This window comes from Ochotona princeps, chromosome X (assembly GCF_030435755.1).
Source record: "Ochotona princeps isolate mOchPri1 chromosome X, mOchPri1.hap1, whole genome shotgun sequence".
Taxonomy (NCBI): Eukaryota; Metazoa; Chordata; class Mammalia; order Lagomorpha; family Ochotonidae; genus Ochotona; species Ochotona princeps.
The window spans coordinates 8,406,015-8,426,755 of record NC_080865.1 but is presented as its reverse complement, the minus strand read 5'-3'; the positions used below and the strand labels follow the sequence as shown (position 1 = coordinate 8,426,755).

The 20,741-nt window shown below is 45.1% G+C and overlaps 1 protein-coding gene across 2 annotated transcripts in view; it reads left to right on the top strand.

The window, feature by feature from the left end:
* The first annotated feature begins 8,108 nt into the window (after positions 1-8,108).
* CLCN5 (chloride voltage-gated channel 5) overlaps positions 8,109-20,741 on the top strand; it is a 160,253-nt gene continuing 147,620 nt past the window's right edge. For both annotated transcript variants that reach the window (XM_058658239.1, XM_058658238.1), the window contains exons 1-2: positions 8,109-8,310; positions 10,340-10,484. In XM_058658239.1, the coding sequence (XP_058514222.1) occupies positions 10,469-10,484 (16 nt within the window). In that variant the 5' untranslated portion in view covers positions 8,109-8,310; positions 10,340-10,468. The remainder of the gene's footprint in view (positions 8,311-10,339; positions 10,485-20,741) is intronic.

Below are 20,741 nucleotides of genomic sequence, written 5' to 3'. Positions count from 1 at the left end.
AAGAGGAAGCATGTGTTTCCTACCTTGCATTCACCATGGAATAGGAGAGACACCTTGTCCCGAATGGAAATGGGGAAAGCTCCTGTTCTCCCCTGAGCCGCCTGTGACAGCACTCAAGCACCATGCCATCCCTCAGGCTTCAAGGTCCCTGTTGGGGGTGTCAACCTCTCTTCCCCTTTCAGAATCATCTTACGTACAGTGTATGCAATGATACCTGGCAGAAGCAATAGGGATGAGTGCATGTCCCCCAGCCTGTGTATGACTGAAATTCCTTCTTTTCCCTTCTCTTGCGTACCCACCCTTCTCAAGCTTTCACCATCCTCCATGATTTTAGCAGAAACCTAGATTGTTGTATGTTTATGTCAATGGCCTCCACATGGCCCACTCCAACGGCACCCTCATTTTCACTTAGTCCCTCAGTTGATCACTCCCTCACAATTTCTTCACTTGTTTCCAGGAAACCACACTGTTCTGGATTCATTTCCCAGCTACTTGCTTTATTTTCTTCTCAGTTTCTCCTCAGCTTCCTGATCACCTCAGCTGAGCGTAAGAACCCAATCATGTCCTCTTCGCTCCTCTCTGCCTGAGCATCTCTTCTGATTCCATGACTTCAAACCCCACGTACACTCACCTCTGACATTTGTATCTCTGTCCCATCTTCTCCCCTAAACTATGATTTGTACAACGATTTGATGTCTCCACTTTGATATCTAATAAATATATTCCAAATTTCACAATGCTAAAAGCTATTATCGTGGTTCACTCCTCACAGGATGCACACACATACCGAAATATCACATTGTACTTAGAAGTATGCACAGGCATTATGCTTTAATTAAAATTGTAAAGCAAAATAAAAAAAAGAAAAAAAAACCAAAAAAGAAAGATAAAATAAAGATGTAAAGCAACTTAAAAAGAGGCAAGGAAAGTAAAATGTTAATGAGTGAATCTGGCTAGAAGGTTTATATATTGCCTTTATAATAATAATTCTTCGTATTATTTTGAAATTTCTAACTTAGTAGTTAATGCAAAATGATTTTCTGGTAAAAAGCTTTTAAAAAGCAAAAACAAATGAAAAGACAAGGTTTTCAAAAAAACCTGGATCTCTGGTCTCCACCTCCCCACATCAGAATATCTTGTTACTGCCAATTGCTCATCTAGGCCACATGCGACCACACGTGACTGCTTTCTCTAATACATCACATCACATTTATCAGCAAATACTGATGATGCAACATCGAACAGAAATGCAATGTGACCACTTCTTATCACCCTCCCTGCTGTCACTGTGGGCCAAGTTACCAATATCTCTCACTTGGATTCCTGAAATAGCTTCCTGCCTGCAGCTTCTCCTTCCACCTTTGCCCTCCTACGTCATGCAGCGACCAGCGCAATCCTTTTAAGATACAAGTCAGATCCTATCACCCCTTTTCTGAAATCCCCCCAGTGGCCCCCAAGCCATAGCTCAAGCAAGAGCAAGAGTCAAAGTCCTTAAGGAGCTGGACAGGATGGGGTCCACCGTCAGTGTCTGGCTTGATCGGCCTCTGCTCTCATCCTTACTCACGCCGTGTCCATCACACCCAGCCCACGTGTAGTGCAGAGCACGGCACCCTTCCGGCAGGCTCTGGCACGGCCCCGTTTCTCCAGGTCTGCAGCGCATGTCTCAGGTGCCACTTTCTCAGTGGTCGCCTTCTCTCAAAGCCTTCCCTGAGCGTCCTGTTTCAGGTTGCCGCCCACCAGGCTCCTTCACCTACCCCTTCGGGTCTGCGTTTCTCTTATAGCCCTTGTGTTCTGTGCACACCATAGAATAGTCTTCTTCATGTTATTACTCTGTTTTTAAACACACCCCCTGCCCCACAAGAGTGTAAGCTCACTTGAGGACATAGAGTTTTGTCTTTTGAAGTTCACCGCTGTATTTATTTTCTGCACCTTGGAACAATTTATGGTGCATGATAGGCACCCAGTATATAAATCCATGGCTATGACATCTAACTCACATTGTCGTGCCTCGGGACTACTTTAGGTGTAGCAGTTTGAGTCTTCATAGCTTTGGAGCTTTAACGTTTTGTTTTATTTTTGGATGTTTGTTTTTGTCTGCTTATGTCAGAAATGCACACACACACACACACACACACACACACACAGGATCTTCTGCTGATTCACTTCCCAAATACCAGAGACATTTAAGGCTGGGCCAGACTGAAGCCCGGAGACCTGGAATTCCATCCAGGTCTCCCACATGGATGGCAGGAATCTAAGTTTCTGAGCCACCATTAACAGGACATTGGATCAGAACTGGACTTGAACTTGTACTCTGATGTGAGATGTGAGTGTCCCAAGCGAACATTGAACCTGCTGTATCGTAATGTCCACCCCTACAGACTTTTTAAAATTTAATTTTTTACCTCCATTTTACCTTAGAGTTAACTTATCCATTCTTTTATCTATCATTAGATTTTGTAGGTTGCCTGGATAATGAACCAACAATAACCAAAATTAAAAATATATATAGAAATGTTTTTGTAAATTTATTAGCTGTTTTAAAATTTTCACTTATTTATCTTTAAAATATTTACTTTTGTTGGAAAGGCAGATTTACAGAGAGAAGGAGAGACAGAGAGAGAAATCTTCCACCCACTGGTTCACTCCCCAAATATCTGTAATGACTGGAGCTGAGTAGATCTGAAGCCAGGAGCCAAGAGCTCCTTTTGGGTCTCCTACATGGGTTCAGAGTCCCAAGGCCTTGAGTCATCCTCTGTTGCCTTCCCAGGCCAAAAATAAGGAGCAGGATTGGAAGTGGAGCAGCTGAGACTTGAATCAGCGCCCAGAGGAGATGAAAGTTCATGGGTGGAAACTTAGGCCACTTCACCATGACACTATCTTATTCTTTTTTTTTTTAAGTTTAAATAAATTTAGTAAACCTGGCTTTTTAGTGAAATGCAGATTTTAAAGGTATCTAAGGTGATTTCAAAAATAGACAGGCAAAGCTAGATAGTAACTTAAAAAGTTAACACAAAGTATAGTGTATAAATTTGTGTTCCTCTGCTAGGAGTGGACTAGAGGCTTGGCTCCAAGCTTCCTTGTAGCTGGTGTGGCAGGCAGACCAGAAGGGCCCCAGATCGCAGCCAGGTCCACAGCAATGCCCTCCTCCCAGGGCTATGTTCACCAGCAGATGGCGCACATTCCATGTGATGGCATTAAGGAGCAAACTTCTTAAGGTGGGCTTTTCTAAATCTCAACAAACATCATGTTTGAATTTTGGGCCTGGCTATTTGCAACCACCTTGTCCTTCTCCTTGAAGCTCTGTGAAGCAGCTGTTGTTATCCCTTTCAGAGATAAAGAGACAGGCTCAGGGGTAAAAAGTCTTGCTCAAGGCTGAATTCCAAACTAGCTCTCTGTTTCATCTTATCAGGCCGTTTTGTCTGCCTGTTGTTACGTGCAGAAGCCAAGATAGTTCTTGTTTGTTAACCCGATGCAATTCTTGGGAAACTCTCTGTGACTTGAGGCCTTTCCTATTGCTGCTGCCACAAGACCCATTAGGGACTAGATACCAATCTGCCTTTCCACGTAATGCACAGACGAGAACTTTCCGCCCAAGAACGTGAAGAACATTTTGAATTTTTGCTCCCGCTGTATAAATGTATCTTCCTTCATTTGCTTTGTCTCTGATGGACAAAGTTGCTTACCAATGCTTTTAAAATTATTTTATTATCTTTCCCCATGTTTATTATCACATTCAATGCAACATTTTGCACTTATGCAAACATATCTGGAGGTGACCTTCCTAGAAACAGATTCTTTGTATCAAAATCTCACATGCTTTTGCAAGTTTTATGGTTACTGTGAAATCAGCCTCAACTGGCTCCCACCAGCAATTTACGGGAGGACTTTTTCTTTGGACCTGCCTTGTTATTAGTGTGTTATCAATATATATTACTTTGCCAAACAGTTTCTTGCTGCAGTTTTTCTTAGTGTTTCTGCAATCAGGAACTTAGCTGCCTAGTGCTGTGAGAGAAGCCTGCTGTTAATTTCGATACTCAGCTCTGCACCGCACTGGGCAATTAAAAACAATCTTGGGTCACTCCATTTTCAGTATGTTTCAAAAGAGTCATTTTTATTTGAAAGGCAGAGTTAGAGAGAGAGAGAGAGAGGTCTTCTATTTATTTGGTTCGCTCCCCAAATGATCGCAACAGGTGGAGTTGGGCTGATCCTAAGCCAGGAGCCAATGTCTTCGGGGTCTCGCACGTGAGTGCATGGGCCCAAGCACTGGGTCCATCCTCCACTGCTTCCCAAATCCTAAGTCGGGAGCAGGATTGGAAATAGAGCACGTAGGAATTGAGCCAGCAACTCTATGAGGTACCAGAGCCCCAGCCAGAGGCTTAGACAGCTATGCTGTAGCACTGGCCCCCATAATTTGTTTTTATAGATCCCTGGACCTGGAGGACTTGATTCATTTTCTCTTATTCAGCCCTGTTTTTCTAGAACTATCTCAGGGATCTCTTGGGCAATCCAGATACTTTACTTTCACACTGGTATCTCTGGGGGCTCGTGCAGTGGTTGGCACCAGTAAGAAGGGTTCTACAAAATGCTAACAAGTAAGATGACCAATTCCCAAAACAACCACTTCTTACTGCCCACGGTTGTGTCTTCACTGCCCTTTTTGCAGTCTATATATAATGCGCATTTTGAAATGAAAGACAAAGCTGTCTAGACATGACAGTTCAGGTGGCACTATGATCTGTTATTTTAGTAGTTTTTTCTTTTTTTAAAGATTTGTTTGTTTGTTTTATTGGAAAGTCAGATATACAGAAAAAAGGAGAGACAGAGAGGAAGATCTTCCATCCACTGCTTCATTTGAATTGAGGGACACGGCTAGTCAGTGTGTGAATCTAGTTAGTTTTGAGCCCAAACAGTGATACTACAGAGCCCATTCTGGTAATTGTTTTGCTGTCACAAAACAAGAAAATTATCTGTTTTTTTTTTATTAAGTTTATTCATTAATTACATCGTGTTGTAATTTCGTAGTTTTGAAATGTCCATGGCTAGAGCCCTGCAAGCTCTCAGCGGTCAGTGGCGACACCATGTGGCCATATTCATGTACTGCAGGCCTCCCATAATTTCCATAAACTTGGCACCTTGGGCCCCTCTCTCCCAAATGAAATCCAGGTAAACCCAAAGTGCTCCCACTGCAGAGGGAACTTTATGTCAATTTTATGTCAACTTTATGTCAACTTTACTTACAACATTGTCTTCTTTAACCCTGTTTTTTAATGTATGTGAGGAGAAGAGATTGGGCCTGGCACAATGGCTCAACTGGGTAATTCTCTATTTGCAAGAGCTGAGATTCCATATGGGGGCTGGTTCTAATCCCAGCAGCTCCACTTCCCCTCCAGCTCCCTGCTTGTGGCCTGGGTAAGCAGTGGAGGATGGCCCAAAGCCTTGGGACGCTGCACCTGTGTGGGAGACCCAGAAGAAGCTCTTGGTTCCTGCCCTCTGATGGGCTCAGCTCCATCCATTGCAGTCACTTGGGGTGTGGAGCAGCGAATGGAAGATCTTTCCTGTCTCTCCTTCTCTCTCTAAATCTGCCTTTCCAATAAAAATAAATTTTGAAAAAGGAGATATCTGTTTCTCAAGGTTGGCTTGTAATTTGGAGAGAAAGAGATCTAGTTAGTTAGTTCGTTCATTCGTTCCAGGGCCAGCATTGTGGTACAGTTGGTTAACTCTCTCCTTGAAATTCTGGCCTTCCATGTTGAGCCCCTGCTTGGAGCCCCTGCAGCTCTGTTTCTGATCCAGCTTCCTGTTAATGCACTTGGGGAAGTGGCAGAAGATGGCTCAAGTGCATGGGTTTCTGCCACCTCTGTGGGCACTCTGGATAAATTCCTGGCTCCTGGCCATCCCTGGCTGTTGTGACCATTTGGGGAGTGAAGCAGTGGATGGACTCTCTCTCTCTGTGTCTCTCTCCTTTTAAAGAAATCTTTTTTGAAAAGACTTATTTTTATTGCAAAGTCAGATATACAGAGAGGAGGAGAGACAGAGAGGAAGATCTTCCGTCCGATGATTCACTCCCCAAGTGAGCCGCAACGGCTGGTGCTGTGCCAATCTGAAGCCAGGAGCCAGGAACTTCCTCCAGGTCTCCCACATGGGTGCAGGGTCCCAAGGCTTTGGGCCATCCTCGACTGCTTTCCCAGGCCACAAGCAGGGAGCTGGATGGGAAGTAGGGCTGCCGGGATTAGAACCAGCACCCATGTGGGATCCTGGCCCATCCAAGGCGAGGACTTAAGCCACTAGGCTACAGTGCCGGGCCCCTCTCTCTCTCTGTTGCTCAGTCTTTGCAGTAAGTTAAAATAAATAAAAATATCTCGAGGAAACAGAACATTTGCAATAAAAGCATTGCCTTGTTCACAAACTACATTTTTTCTCACTTTCCAAAGTAAGTAAAAACAACACCACCAACAAACAAACAAAACTTAGTGCAATGTTTAGCATCTTCCAAAACTGGGATAATATTATCTGCCACAGCTACTCCCCTACCATTCCCTACCCTAGGCTTCAACCACTTAAGACCACTCACAGGTGCTCAGCTGGAACTTTACACAGCTTTGCAGAAGCTGTCCCCAGTGCTTGGCTTTATCTTTATTAGAGCGCTAGTCTGATCCTTTTCTATTTTCTTGTGGCTCCTCACACACACACACGAGGGCCTGCAGGGAGGAACTTTTAGAATGCTACTGGTGAGGGGGAAAAAAAAAACCCAGAAAACCACAACTCTGGCCCTGCACCAGCCTGCAGTAACAAGCACAGATAAAGGCAGCTGAAATCGAACAGAGAATGATTCGTTTGGAAGACAGAATGCAGCTATACAGGGCAGACGACAGCGATATGTGAATGATCGCCAGTTAGGTGGTCACTGAGTCTCAATGTCATCCCCGATTGGAAACTTTGTTGCTTGAATTGCCTTGGTTAGAGCATGCCACTTGCGTTTGGAGGACGGAAGTGTCTTGGCTGGGGAGGAGTGCCCACTGATTTCCAAGTCAGGCGCAGAAATTCTGATAAGGCATAACGGAAGCCAATACTCGCCAGTTATCTCCACTTTGTGGTTCCCAATAACTGCAACTGTGGCCTCACTCTCCCAGCCCAGCCGTGATGGCGACATACGTCAGGCGAGCACAGTCCTTCTTGGGCTTAGCTTACTAGAACGGTGCTTTGTCTAAAATTCCCCCCATCGCATCAGCTTTTTCTCCACTTGGCACGACACCCATGGTTTCTATGGTGTGCAATGTCCCCTCACTGTCATGGGAGAAAAATCTATGTCATATGTAGCCGTGAGCACTTGGTTTCTCCAAAGTCGGTATTCCAAGTGGTGTGTGTGCTTCTGTGTGTGTGTGGTTCTTCCAGCTCCAGGATGGGGTTTGGAGCTGGATAGACCCAGGCTTGAATTCTGCTTGTGTCACTTACTAGTGCAGGGACTTTTCTTTTTCTGGACTTCCATTTTGTAACAATTAAAACGGATACAGTCCTGACAACTGAAACCTACAGACTTTGCAGTGTTGCTATGAGGATTGATTCGGCTGTTGCAAGTTACCCTCTATTTGCTCCGTCCCTATTTTTGGTATCATGGGAGCTTGCACTAATTATTTAAGCAGTGTGTCTTCTCTATTCTGATAAGTAATATCGGAGACGTAGTGGCACACATTACACTGGGTCACTGTGTGTATTTTTTTTTTTAAGGGACAGTGCTTGGAACCGTGCCTGGCACGTAACTGGCTCAATACCTGTGATGTCAATGCAATTAACATAGTCCTTCTACGAACTACTCCGTGGCCTGGAAGCTCCGGATCAACCCCACACAACAAGGACCCGCATGCTCCAAACTGAAATAGACTGGGACGAAGTTTCCTGAGACGCAGCTTGACACACCCAGCGCCCACAGCAGCAGCCCAGTCCTCAGTAAACATGGCAGCGCAGAGACTTGCCCCACTGCGATTGCGTACGTCGAAGCTCCTCCCCCCGGTTCCTCCTCAGCCAGCGTGCCCCCCCGCCCCCGCCTGGGCTGGGCCTGAGGGGCAGGGTGCGCGCCCGGCGCGGCGCGCACGCGCAGACACGGCTCAGGCTGAGCTGCTACTCGCGAGGCGCCTGTCACATGAGCCGCGCGGCCGCTCCACTCCCCCTCCTCCCCGGCTGGGTTGTGTGAATGAAGCTCTGCCGGCTACGTGGGGCGCTAGCTCAACTTGGTGTCCTGGACGCCGGAGCCGACCGAGCGCGCTGCCCACCGGCGGTGGACCCAGACTCTGCAGCTCCTGACCCGGGCGACAGGTAAAGACAAATGGGCTGTCCCCCTTCCCCAAGTGCTCCTTGGCAGGCCGCGGGTCCCCCGGCCCCGTCCCCGGAGCAAACCCCCCCACAGCTCAGCGACAGGCGGCGGAGCAGGGGTGGGGGGGCGGGGGAGGGAAGCGCTCCCTTCGGGCTCAGCCCTTCTCGCTGGAGATGGGGGTTCCCCGTACCCAGCCGCCCGACCCTGACACTTGGAGGAGGTAGACAGGCTATTTGTACCCAGCACGGGCGGCATCTCCCCAGGAGCCCAGCCCTGATCTCCGACCAGGGTCCCTAGGCTGCCCGAGCGAAGTTTCCCTGCGGAGCGGCGCCAAGCCCTGTCCCGTTTTTGAATTTGGGAGCACAGGCTGCCTGCATCCCCTTTCCAAGACAGGCGTAGCTTAGCTTCGGTTGCAAAAGCTTCGTCGAGGCCCCGTTCTTCTTCTCCCTTCGCGTTCTGGACTTGCCGCGGGTTCGTGTGGCTCTTTGCAAAGTCAGAGTTCAAACTCTAGACGAAGTAAGTGGTGGCTGCGCGTTTTCTTTTTGCCACTTAACACGCTGAGCTGGTTCTGCTTTCCAGACGTTCAAGCTTTGCGCTCCAGGCGCCTTTCACCACCAGGGCAAGCTGTACTTTTTTTTTTTTTTTTTTTTTTTTTACACGGATGTGCCTTTTACCTCTGTTAACATTTCAGAAGACATCAATTTCTTGCAGCTCCAAGGGCACTGTGGCCGTATGCTAACACCACTGAGCAAGTATGCAAAGTCCAAAAGTGGGAGCAGTCGAAAGCCAGTAAGAATGCATTTTGCGTATTCGCTTGGTACGTTTCTTAGAAACGGCCCAGGTTTGCCTTTGCAGATGGTGAATTTCGGCTGGTCTCTCTGAGGCATAAATCAATACTTTTGAACTGCACCCTAAATAGAAAAAGAAAAAGAAAAGGCACCAATCCAAACAGACTGTTGCAGGTCAGTCGCCTAGGCTCTTTTTCCTGGGATGATATCCCAGGACTCTGTGACCTCCGGATTTCATTGGACTTCGCCAAATCTCTCCTTAGCCAAAGCGCTGTCTTTTTGCTAATGCTGTTTTGGCATGTGTATGCATGAACCCTTTGTTCTTAAGAAAAACAATAAATCAAGGTGTTCGAAGAAGGCCAGTATGATTCTCAAGTTAGTATTAGCCTCAAAAGCTATGGAAACAGCAGTCCGTTTTGATGTTGACCAAATCCCGAAAGGTAAAGGACTTTTGATTGGTTTGTGTGCTAAGTAAGGAAGACCCAGTGATGAAGTCGTTGCTTAAATGAAGTAGACTTGGCAATATTATAGCACCGAACAGACTCCAGTAAGTCGCACCTCTCATCCCCCCGCCCCGCTCTTAGCTGATCTTGTAGCCTTGCAAGAAGTATTGTATTAAGGTTTCATGTGGAGTTTCACCAACAGGCTTACCTGAATTAATCGGATTGCACTGACATTGGGGTTCTGTCCTGTATGTTTTCCCTCTTGTGCTCACCCCTACCACCATTATCAAAACAGTGTATGCTCATGATGAGAAATTTCCAAAGTGTGCGAAAGTACAATGAAAGGGAGAGATGCAACCAGCACCGGACAGCCATCCTTCCGCTTTGTTTTTATTATGCTCCCTTTAAATTATGTTGAACCTGTGCAAGAGTTTTTGTGAAGGTGACGTGAGGTCTGTTGGGGTCGGGCAGGGCGTGAGTGATCATGCTGCTCTTCGATCTCCAACCCAAGTCTGTCAGCTCAGCTACTCTTGTCCTTTGAGCTTCTGCACCCCTTTTCCCCAAAGCCAGTGACTGCAGCCCGACCCCACAGCCCTCAGTGGTGACAAGAACTGACTCCACATCTCTGATTTTTTTTTTTTTCTGCCACCGTACCCTACCCTGCCGCCTAGGGGGAAATTTGACACCACCCATGTCTGCTGCATATCTTTGGGCAAGAGGGGCAGGAGATCATTTTCAAGCATTCACAATGTTTCTTTTTCCCCTTTTGAGATCTCCATTTTTCTGTGTACCTTTTTCAGGTTGGGAGCTGTTTCACCTCCTGCAGAAAGTGACCACACAGCTGTGTTTCCATCCACACCTCCCCGTGGAAACTGGGGGACCCTGCTCAACCTTGAGCCTGTGGCCCCACTCTAGAAGATAGGATCAAGATGGCCATGTGGCAGGGTAAGACATTAACACCTCTTTCTCGAACTGGGTTTTTCTCCTACTCTAGCCTCCAACTCACCCCCCACAACCCCCACATACACACTAGCAGCCAGATGTTTCTTAAATTTAACCCTTTGTCTTTGCAAGGACAAAGCACCTTAGTTTAAAAGAAGCTGCTGTTTGCTAGAAATTCAAATTCTTTAAAGTGGAGGTTGGGGAGCAGGGTAGGAAAATGTCCTGCTAAAGCATTTAGAAGAATTCCGTGTGAGCTGGTGCTGGTGGGAGTTGTGTGTGAGGACACGGACGATCATCTGGCCCGTTGGTGTTTTTTGTTTGTTTCTTGCATATTCCTTGTGCAGCCTTCTTGAAGGTAGAGGAGGTGGATGACTGTGCCTTTCTGGCTTCCTTTTCGTAACTGAAACTTTCTTGGGACTTAGTCTGGAAAAAAAAGCAGCATCGTTAATGTCGCAGTTTTTATATATGGTAATAGAAAGAAAATGCCTATTTAACCATGAAAGCTACCCCAAAGTCACAACTCACAGTGTAACAGTTATCTTGGCTAATAGGATGTTATCTCTTGTGAATCTGTAGTTCCTACCATATACAAAAAATATGTATATGTATATATGTGTATATATATACACACACACACGTATATTGATGGGGTTGATGATGTGTCCTTCATTTCAGAGTATCAGAATCTTCAGGGGGAATGTAAGACTTTTGTGTTTGTCACAAGAATGCAGGTTTGAGAAACAATAAAGGCTGTCAAAACTGATCTGTGACTCACTTAAAGGTTGAGGATCATTTAGCTGGAGTAGAACGAAAGAACTTGACAATGACTACTCAGGCGAATTTGTTGGTGGTCTAACGTAGCTTTTAAAAATGTTTACTTGTGCTGCTTGTCTCAGTTGAATACATACTTGCACACCAATGTAGCAGATTGTTGGAATGGTAAGAAAGACCAGTTGAAACACTAACCCAAATGGGGTTTGATTCTATGCTGGCTTTCATTCTCATGCGGAGCATTTATCAAGAGCAGTTTGTATGTTTTTATTAAATCCTGACCACATTCTTTCTCACTCGCCAAACAGAATAGAAAGATGAATAAGAAGCGGAACCCTGGAAGGTTCCTTATCATTTGGCAGATAAAGACGCATCCACCAGCAATTGTATCATGTTGAATGTATTCATGTTGAATAAGTGCTACAATAGACAGAGGCACAAAATGCAGTGGAAGCCAAGAGAAAAACATGATGAACTCTGAGTTTTGAGCTTGTCTAAAAAAAAAAAAAATGAGTAGGAGTTTGCCAGATGGGCGAATGAGAGAAGTGCATTCTAGCAGAGCAGCAGTGTTGGGGGACTTGCAAGTTGCTTTGTTTGCCTAGCGCGAGATGCAGAGGGGCACGACCTCAGATGAAGCAGAGAAGGTGGTTGGAGGCCAGATCATAAAAAGAACCTTGTATGTGCTAGGAAAGGTTTTACACGTTATCCTGGAGACAAGGATTCTAAACAAGGAAGGAACATAATCAGATTTTGTCCTAGAAAAATTACTTCGGCAGCAGTGCTGAGGTGGAGTCAGAGCTGGAGATGGTGGGAGGGCTTCTGAATAGATAAGAGGTGGTGAGGGTCTGTGCAGGAGACCAGAGTGAATTCTAGAATGTTCTGTGGTTGGATGTGTTAAGAAGTGAGCCCAACTGACAGCCCACTTGGGTGGTAAGGGCCAGTGGCGCCACTCTGAGATGCGGGAATATGAGAGGCGGCCCAAGGACATGTGGATGGAAGAAGTTTATGCACTGAGCTTGGCTTGACCAGTTTCGGTTGAGACACCTTTGGCCTGCCAGCTGGATGTTTCAGAGACAGTTTGGAAAGTATAGAACTGGAGTATATGCAGGTACAGATCTCGAGTTTTATTCCCACTAATACATAAAGGGCTTGTGTTTTTCCTCTTCTCTACAGTCAGTGGAAATATCACTCATAGTTAATGATTTATTTCATGCTAAAACATTTTAATGTTTAACAATTCTTAATAAAAATGTCATATTTTCCTAATAAGTAATATATTTTACAAGCTCAGGCCCTGAAATCTGATCAGCTTAAAATTACATTGGCACAAAGCCTCACTTTTTTTTTTTCTAGCATTGGTGAAGGGGGGATATTCCACATAAGGAAAGCCTTTGACAGCTGTAGCTGGCTTATCCTTGATTTGGGGCAACGTCTGAGATGACAAGCATAGATTGATCGTCTGGAAGGCAGGATGGCGTGTTAGTTCAATGTGGAGGCTGGGATCCTGTGCTTCTGTTACTTTGTAGCCCTGAGATCTTGGCCAAGTTTCTTAACCTTTCTGTGTCCCATTCTCCCACTTTGTCAAATGGGGAGCACAGAACTCATAGGGATGTTGTGATGTCTCCTTAATATATGCAAAGGACTTGGAACCAAGTGGGTGCCATAGAGTGGTGTGCCCTTGGGTAAGAGTAAGATATTTAGAGAATTGTTTAGCAGGTCATCAATGCTCAGAAAATTTAGCAGTACTTATTACTAGCACTACTACTGCAATGAGGATGGTTTTCCTACACTTGGAGTGGCGCTGGGACCCTGTTCTGTGGTGGTAGTTTTAGATTGTCCTTGGAGGTCCTGTCCTCTGTTAGTCTGTTTCGGTCTAATAGGCAAGAGAACATTGAAGAGGAGTCAGTTTGGAGACTTGTGTTGCCGGTGTTACTTATTATTCAGTTAACATTTATCGAACCCACATATACTGGAGATGGGAATGAATGATCAAGGAAACAGGTGTGGTCTCTGCTCTCCCTCGAGTTTACTAACTAGGATAGGGATAGCATTTCAAATGAATGAAATGATTTATTTAAGAAACATACTGAAGTAGTTTAGAAAAATAACTCCGACATCAATTTAGGAGAGCACTAGAATTAACTTTTTAAAAAAGATTTATTTAGGGCCTGGTGGCGTGGCCTAGCGGCTAAAGTCCTCGCCTTGAACATGTCAGTATCCCATATGGGCGCCGGTTCTAATCCTGGCAGCTCTGCTCCCCATCCAGCTCCCTGCTTGTGGCCTGGGAAAGCAGTCAAGGATGGCCCAAAGCCTTGGGACCCTGCACCTGCGTGGGAGACCAGGAAGAGGTTCCTGGTTCCCGGCATTGGATCGGCACAGATTTATTTATTTTTATTGCAAAGTCAGACACAGAGAGGAGGAGAGACAGAGAGGAAGATCTTCCGTCCGATGATTCACTCCCCAAGTGGCCACAACACCTGGATCTGAGCCAATCTGAAGCCCGGAGCCTTCCCCAGGTCTCCCATGTCAGTGCAGGGTCCCAAGGCTTTGGGCTGTCCTCACCTGCTTTCCCAGGCCACAAGCAGGGAGCTGGATGGGAAGTGGAACTGCCAGGACTAGAACCGGTGCCCATATGGGATACTGACATGTTCAAGGTGAGGACTTTGGCCGCTAGGCTACTGCTCTGGGCCCTAGAATTACCTTTATTAAAAAAATATATTCCTGGGGTCAGCATTCTGATGCACATGTTAAAACGCCACCTGGAATGTTGGCATTTCATATTGCGTGCCAATTTGTGTCCTGGTTGTTCCTGGGCACCTACTAGTGTTGCCTGGGAAGGCAGCAAAAGATGATCCAAACTTTTGGGTCCCTGCCACCCACGTGGGAGACCCAGATGGAGTTCCTGGTTCCTGGCTTTGGCCTGACCCAGGCCTGGCCTTGTGGCCATTTAGGGAATAAACAAGCAGGTGGAAAATTTTCTTGCTCTTTCTTCCTCTCTGTAACTTCGCTTTTCAAATGAAACAATTTTTTAAAAGATTGATTGATTTTTATTGGAAAGTCAAATTTACAGAGAGAAAAAATTACAGAGAGTAAGTGCTTCTGTCCGCTGGTTCACTCCCCAAGTAGCTGCAGTGGGCCAAACTGTGCCGATCTGAAGCCAGGAGCTAGGAGCTTCTTCCAGGTCTCCCACATGGGTGCAGGGTTCCTATGGGTTTGGGCCGTCCTCTATTGCTTTCCCAGGCCACAAGCAGGGAGCTGGATGGGAAGTGGAACAGCTGAGACATGAATCGGTGTCTATATGGGATCCCGGCATATGCAAGGCTAGGGTTTAGCCACTAGGCTGTTGCACCAAACCCTAAATAACACAAATCTTTGAAAAGTTTACCCATGCCGTGGGTGAGGAAAAATGTGTATATTGTTCCTAGTGGGTGAGCTTCCTGATACAGTGAGTTAAACCACTACTTGGGACACCCTCATGCCGTAGCAGAGTGCCAGTTTGAGTCCTGGCTTTGCCACTTCTGATCCAGCTTCTTTTATTTTTATTTTTATTTTTATTTATTTTTATTTTTTTAAATTAAATTTATTCATTAATTACATTGAGTTGTAATTACATAGAATCTGGGATTCTCCCCCCACCCTCCCTCCGATCCAGCTTCTTGTTGATGCATTCTGAGCGGCAATAGACAGTGATTGAAGTGCTTGGGCCTCTGCCACTCACATGGGAAATCTGAATTGAGTTGCAGGCTCCTGGCTTTGGACTGCCTGAGCCTTGACTGTTGGGAAAACTTAGGGAATGAACCAACAAGTGAGAGTGCTCTGTTTCTGTATCTCTGCTATAAAGTAAATAAGTAAAAAATTTAAGAAGAAAAGGTTTGAGCATTTAAAGATGTGTAATTCTGTTTGGGAACTGCTGTGTTAACCAAAGATTTCAAAAAGAAAGAGAGGGACATGATAAAGGAACTCAAAACCTATAGGAGACTATGTGATTCTAGGATAGGGGGAATATTTGTATGTATAATACCAAAGGTAAAAAAAATAGTGTTAAGAACATCAGTTATGTGAACCTTAAAAATTTTGACACAAGCCATAAATAACGTTAATGAAAATCTAGAAACATTTTCAATAACACTCATTATCCTTAACACATAAAGACTTACAGAGCAATAGGAAAACTGCAAGTATTTTGCTAGAAAAATGTGCAGTGAATGGGGGAAATATGTGAAGGAAAATATGTAACAGGAGAAGTCCAAATGCCAGCAAGCACAAAAAACATAAAACATGCCATCTCAGAAGTAATGGATGAGAGGTTCAAATGGCATACTGTTTTCTCTAACATAAATTGCAAAGAATAAAAGGGAATGACAGAACTTGGTGTTGGCAAGGACCCAAGATAGCAGGTGTTCCCTAATACCTCTGGTGGGAATGGCAGTTGGCAATATTTATCAAAAGCTTGAAAAACGCATTTACCTCTAGACCCAGCAATTAATTTTCTGGGAGTTTATCATGAAGAAATATTTAGAGACATGTACAAAGTTTATGTATCAATAAGGATATTTGTACCATTCTTTACTGCTGTGGGAAAAATTAACACTTGCATCTGTACATTTTTGTAGAGTTTTATTTTTTAACATAGAAGTAAGTTCATGGAGCTGGTGTTGAGGTGTAGTGGGTTAAGTTGCTGTCTGTGATGCTGGCATTGCGTATGGATGCTGGTTGGAGTCCCAGCTGCTTCTCTTCTGATCCAGCTGCCTGCTAGTGCATCTGAGAGAGCAGCAGTTGGTGACTCAAGTCTTTGGTCCCCTGCACCCACATGGGAGACCTAGATGAAGCTGCTGGATCCTGGCTTCAGCCTGACCCAGCCCTGCCACTGTGGCTGTTTGGGAGTTACCCAGCTAATGGTCTCTCTCTCTCTCTCTCTCTCTCTCTCTCTCTCTCTCTCTCTCTCTCTCTCTCTGTCTCCCTCTCCCCCGGTCCCTTACTTGCTCTCTGTCTCGCTCTCTCTATAATTCTGACTTTCAAGTAAATAAAATAAGTCTTTAAAATGGAAATAAGGTCACAATATAACGTTAGATGGAGGAAAAGCAGAGTTCAATTTATCAATAGTTAAGAGGATGGACTGTTGGAGTAGATCTGAATTCAAATCCTAGTTATATCATTAAAGAATTTTTTACATTTACATATTTTTATTTATTTCAAAGGCATGGAAACAAATGCAGAGAAAGAGCCATAGACACAGAAAGAAATCTTCCAGTCACTGATTCATTTCCCAAATAATCCACAACAGCTGGGCCTGGGCCTGGGCCAGGCTGAAGCCAGGAGCTGGGATGCAATTTGAGATCTCCCATGTGGGTGGCAGGGACCCAAGTACTTGGAGCACCACCTGCTGCCTGCTATGGTGTGCATTAACAGGAGGCTGGCTTGGGACCCTGCACCCACGTGGGAGACCCACATGGTTTCGAGAAGCTCCTGCCTCCTGGCTTTGGATTGGCTCAGCTCTGGCTGTTGCGACCAATTGGGGACTGAACCAGTGGATGCAAGATCTTTCTGCCTCTCATTCTCTCAGTAAATCTGGCTTTCTGATAAAATAAATAAATCTTAAGCAAGCAAACAAACAAAACCCTTCTCTGGACTGGCACGGTAGCCTAGTGGTTGAAGTCCTCTCCTTGCATGCGCCTGGATTTCATATGGGTGCTGGTGAGTATCCTGGCTGCTCCACTTCCTATCTGGCTCCCTGGGAAAGCAGTTGAAGAAAGTCTTGGGACCCTGTACCCATGCAGGAGACCCAGAAGAGGCTCCAGGCTCCTGGTTTTGGATGAGCTCAGCTCTGACCATTGTGGCTACTTGGGGAGTGAATCAGCAGATGGAAGATCTTTCTGTATCTCCTTATTTTCATATATCTGACTTTCCAATAAAGAAAAGAAATAAATCCTAAAAAAAAAAAATAAAAACCTCTTCCCTGCTATGTCTTTTATTGGCTGTGTGATACTGGACATATTACTTGCCTTAATGTTCTTTGATTTGCACACTGGTAAAATTGGGATAAAATAGTAACTAATCTCATAGTCTCTAGCTTGTGTGCTCATTCAAATCAGCTAGGGATCTTTTAAAACTCCCCAAGCTAAGGACTCACCCAGTGCAATTGGGTCTGAGTCTCTGCTGAGATGGAATGCAGCTATTGAAGTTTTTGAAACTGCCCTGCTGATTGCAGTGTGTAGACAAGTTTGGAATCCCCTGAGTAGTTGTTGAGGGGGCTACAGGAGAAAGTCACAGTGTCTGGCATGTGGTAAGTATTCAATGCATGGTAACTATTATTATTGCTATTTAAAAATGATTCATAAACTATTCCTATTTTAACAGACGTGTTTATGTGTGTATAATATAAAACAAGTCTTACAGCGTATACACAAAGGTGTTTTTAAGACGTGTATTATACTTTCTTTTCACTCATTTATGTTTTTTCCATTTTGCTCTACATGGCGTAGATTACTTGTTAATTTAAGAAATGTCATTTCTTAAGAAAATATCAAATCTATGTAGACAGCTTTCTATAGTATAAAGCATTTATACTTACGAAGTGGTGACATAGTTTCCATATGGGAGTTGTACTTGTAGGAATGTAAGTAAATTATGGCAGGTCTGCAAATTATAATATGTGGCCATTAAAAATCCAGACTAATGTAGAAAATCTTCACATGGTGAAGGAAAAGTATGGGATTATTCCTGCTCTTTTTATTTCAGGTGTGAGCTAATGTATCTCTCTGTTTACATGTCATATCAACTGTTGTAGATTTGAAGATAAATTCAACGTGGAAGAAACTGATCTGTTTTTTTTTTAAAGATTTATTCATTTGAAATTCAGTTATAGAGAGAGCAACCGAGCTTTCCATTTACTGGTTCCTTCCCAGATGGCTGCAACAGGCCATGGCTGGACTAGGCCAAAGCCAGGAGCTTCATTCTGGGGCTCCCACATGGGTTTCAGGGGTGCAAGGATTTGGGCCATTCTCCACCGCTTTCGCAGGACACAAGCAGGGAGCTGAAAGGGAAGTGGGGCTGCTGGAACATGAACCAGTACCTATACAGGATGCTGGTATCACAGGCAGTGGCTTTACCTGCTATGTCTTTTTTTAAAAAAAAAAGATTTATTCATTTTATTATAGCCAGATATACACAGAGGAGGAGAGACAGAGAGGAAGATCTTCCGTCCGATGATTCACTCCCCAAGTGAGCCGCAACGGGCCGGTGCACGCCAATCTGAAGCCGGGAACCAGGAACCTCTTCTGGGTCTCCCACGCGGGTGCAGTGTCCCAAAGCATTGGGCCGTCCTCGACTGCTTTCCCAGGCCACAAGCAGGGAGCTGGATGGGAAGTGGAGCTGCCGGGATTAGAACCGGCGCCCATATGGGATCCCGGGGCTTTCAAGGCGAGGACTTCAGCCGCTAGGCCACACCGCCAGGCCCTACCTGCTATGTCTTTAAGCTGGCCCCTCAGTTTTGCCATGACAATTTTCAGATGATAGTACACACTTGATTTTTTTCCTTTGTGTACTTTTCTCCATCTTATACATTGAGTGTGCATTACTTTTATAACCAGAAATCAAGATTAAAAAATTATATGCTAAATAGGTTAGTGTGTTTAGAAAGAGTGCCTCCAACTGTTTCAGCGCCTCTCTGTCCCCTTTTGCCTCTTTTTAAAAAAATACCACAGAACCTGAGTATGGTGCCCACTGCTGGCTCCTGACTCCAACGTCCTGCTAATGCGGACCCTGGGAGGCTGCAGTCATGGCTCAAGTGATTGAGTTCATGTCACCCACGTGAGGGACTGGATTGGGCTCTTTGTTCCCAGCCTCCAAGGCATTATGGGAAATGAACCAGTAGATGAGAACATTGTTTCCTTGTTTCTTTCTTTCCTTCTTTCTTCCTTCCTTCCTCCCTCTCCCCCCCCACACACATAAAAATTAAACAAATTAAAACTGATGCTTAAAAATAACCATAAGAACAACAAAGGAAACCAGGCTTCTGAGGGCTTGGTTAGAGCAATTTTTTTTCTCTCAATGGTTTCTTTTTTTTTTTTTTAAAGATTTTATTTTTTATTGGAAAGTCAGAAATACAGAGAGAAGGAGAGACAGAAAGGTCTTCCATCCACTGATTCACACTGCAAGTAGCTTCAATGGTCAGAGCTTTGCTGAGCCAAAGCCAGGAGCCTGGAGCCTCTTCTGGGTCTCCTGCATGGGTACAGGGTCCCAAGACTTTGGGCCATCCTCAACTGCTTTCCCAGGCCACGAGCAGGGAGCTGGATGGGAAGTGGAGCTGCCGGGATTAGAATTGGCACCTGTATGGGATCCTGCCTCCTGCAAGGTGAGGACTTTAGCTGGTAGGCCGTCCCGCTGGGCCCTCTCAGTGGTTTCTTAAGAACTCTTGTAATTGTTGCTTTTTTCTCTCCTTTTGGACCTCAACAAGTCTCCTGGGCTTGAATTTGGGGACAAGGAGATTGTGCCAAAAACAAAAACAAAAAAAGGAAATCACACTGTATCTAATGTATAGGTTATGTAATCAAGGTGAGGTGAGGTATGTCAGGGTAACATGTGAAAATCAGGCAGAAGAAAATTGGTAATAAAATAGAGTTGTGGGCCCAGTGTGATTGCTTAGCGGCTAAAGTCCTCGCCTTGAATGTGCTGGGATCCCATATGGGCACCGGTTCTGATCCTAGATGCCCCACTTCCCATCCAGCTCCCTGCTTGTGGCCTGGGAAAGCAGTTGAGAACAGCCCAAAGCTTTGGGACCCTGCACCCATGTGGGAGGCCTGGAGGAAGCTCCTGGCTCCTGGCTCCTGGCTTTGGATTGGCTCAGTTCCAGCCGTTGTGGCCACTTGGAGAGTGAACCATCGGACAGATCTTCCTCTCTGTCTCTCCTCCTCTCTGTATATCTGCCTTTTCAATAAAAATAAATAAATCTTTTAAACAAATAGAGTTGTAATGAGAAACTTGCCTGCTGGCTTTGAATCCCAAGGAATTATGGGTTTCCAAGTGCCTTGCAGATTATTTTTAAAAGCACACAGTACAGTCTATGTAAGCACTGCAGTGATTGGGCTAACTATGAAATGGTGGGCCAAGAGAGGGTGTCACAAGACAGTCAGGGCATTGATGACTGAGCTTCGATCTGGGTGTCAATCTGGGGAGCCATGTGGCTTGGTAATTGGACCATAACTACTTAAAAAAATGCCTGGTTCTGACTGCTGACCCAAGTGTTAGTAACATACCTGACCCTCCGATGAAAATAGTAGGAGTCAAGAAGCGGAGGAACTGGAGGAATTTGCGTGAAGTCAGATAAGCCAGCCATGGGAACACGGATAAACTCATGTTCCTAGTGTGAGCCAGCGTGGTGGGGAGACTACAGGTGCCCGTAACATTGTGTACACTGTATGAGCAAATAGAAAGAAGCTCCAAGCCTGCAGTTGTAAAGTCAAAGAAGGGGGAAATACTGTGCCCTGTTTC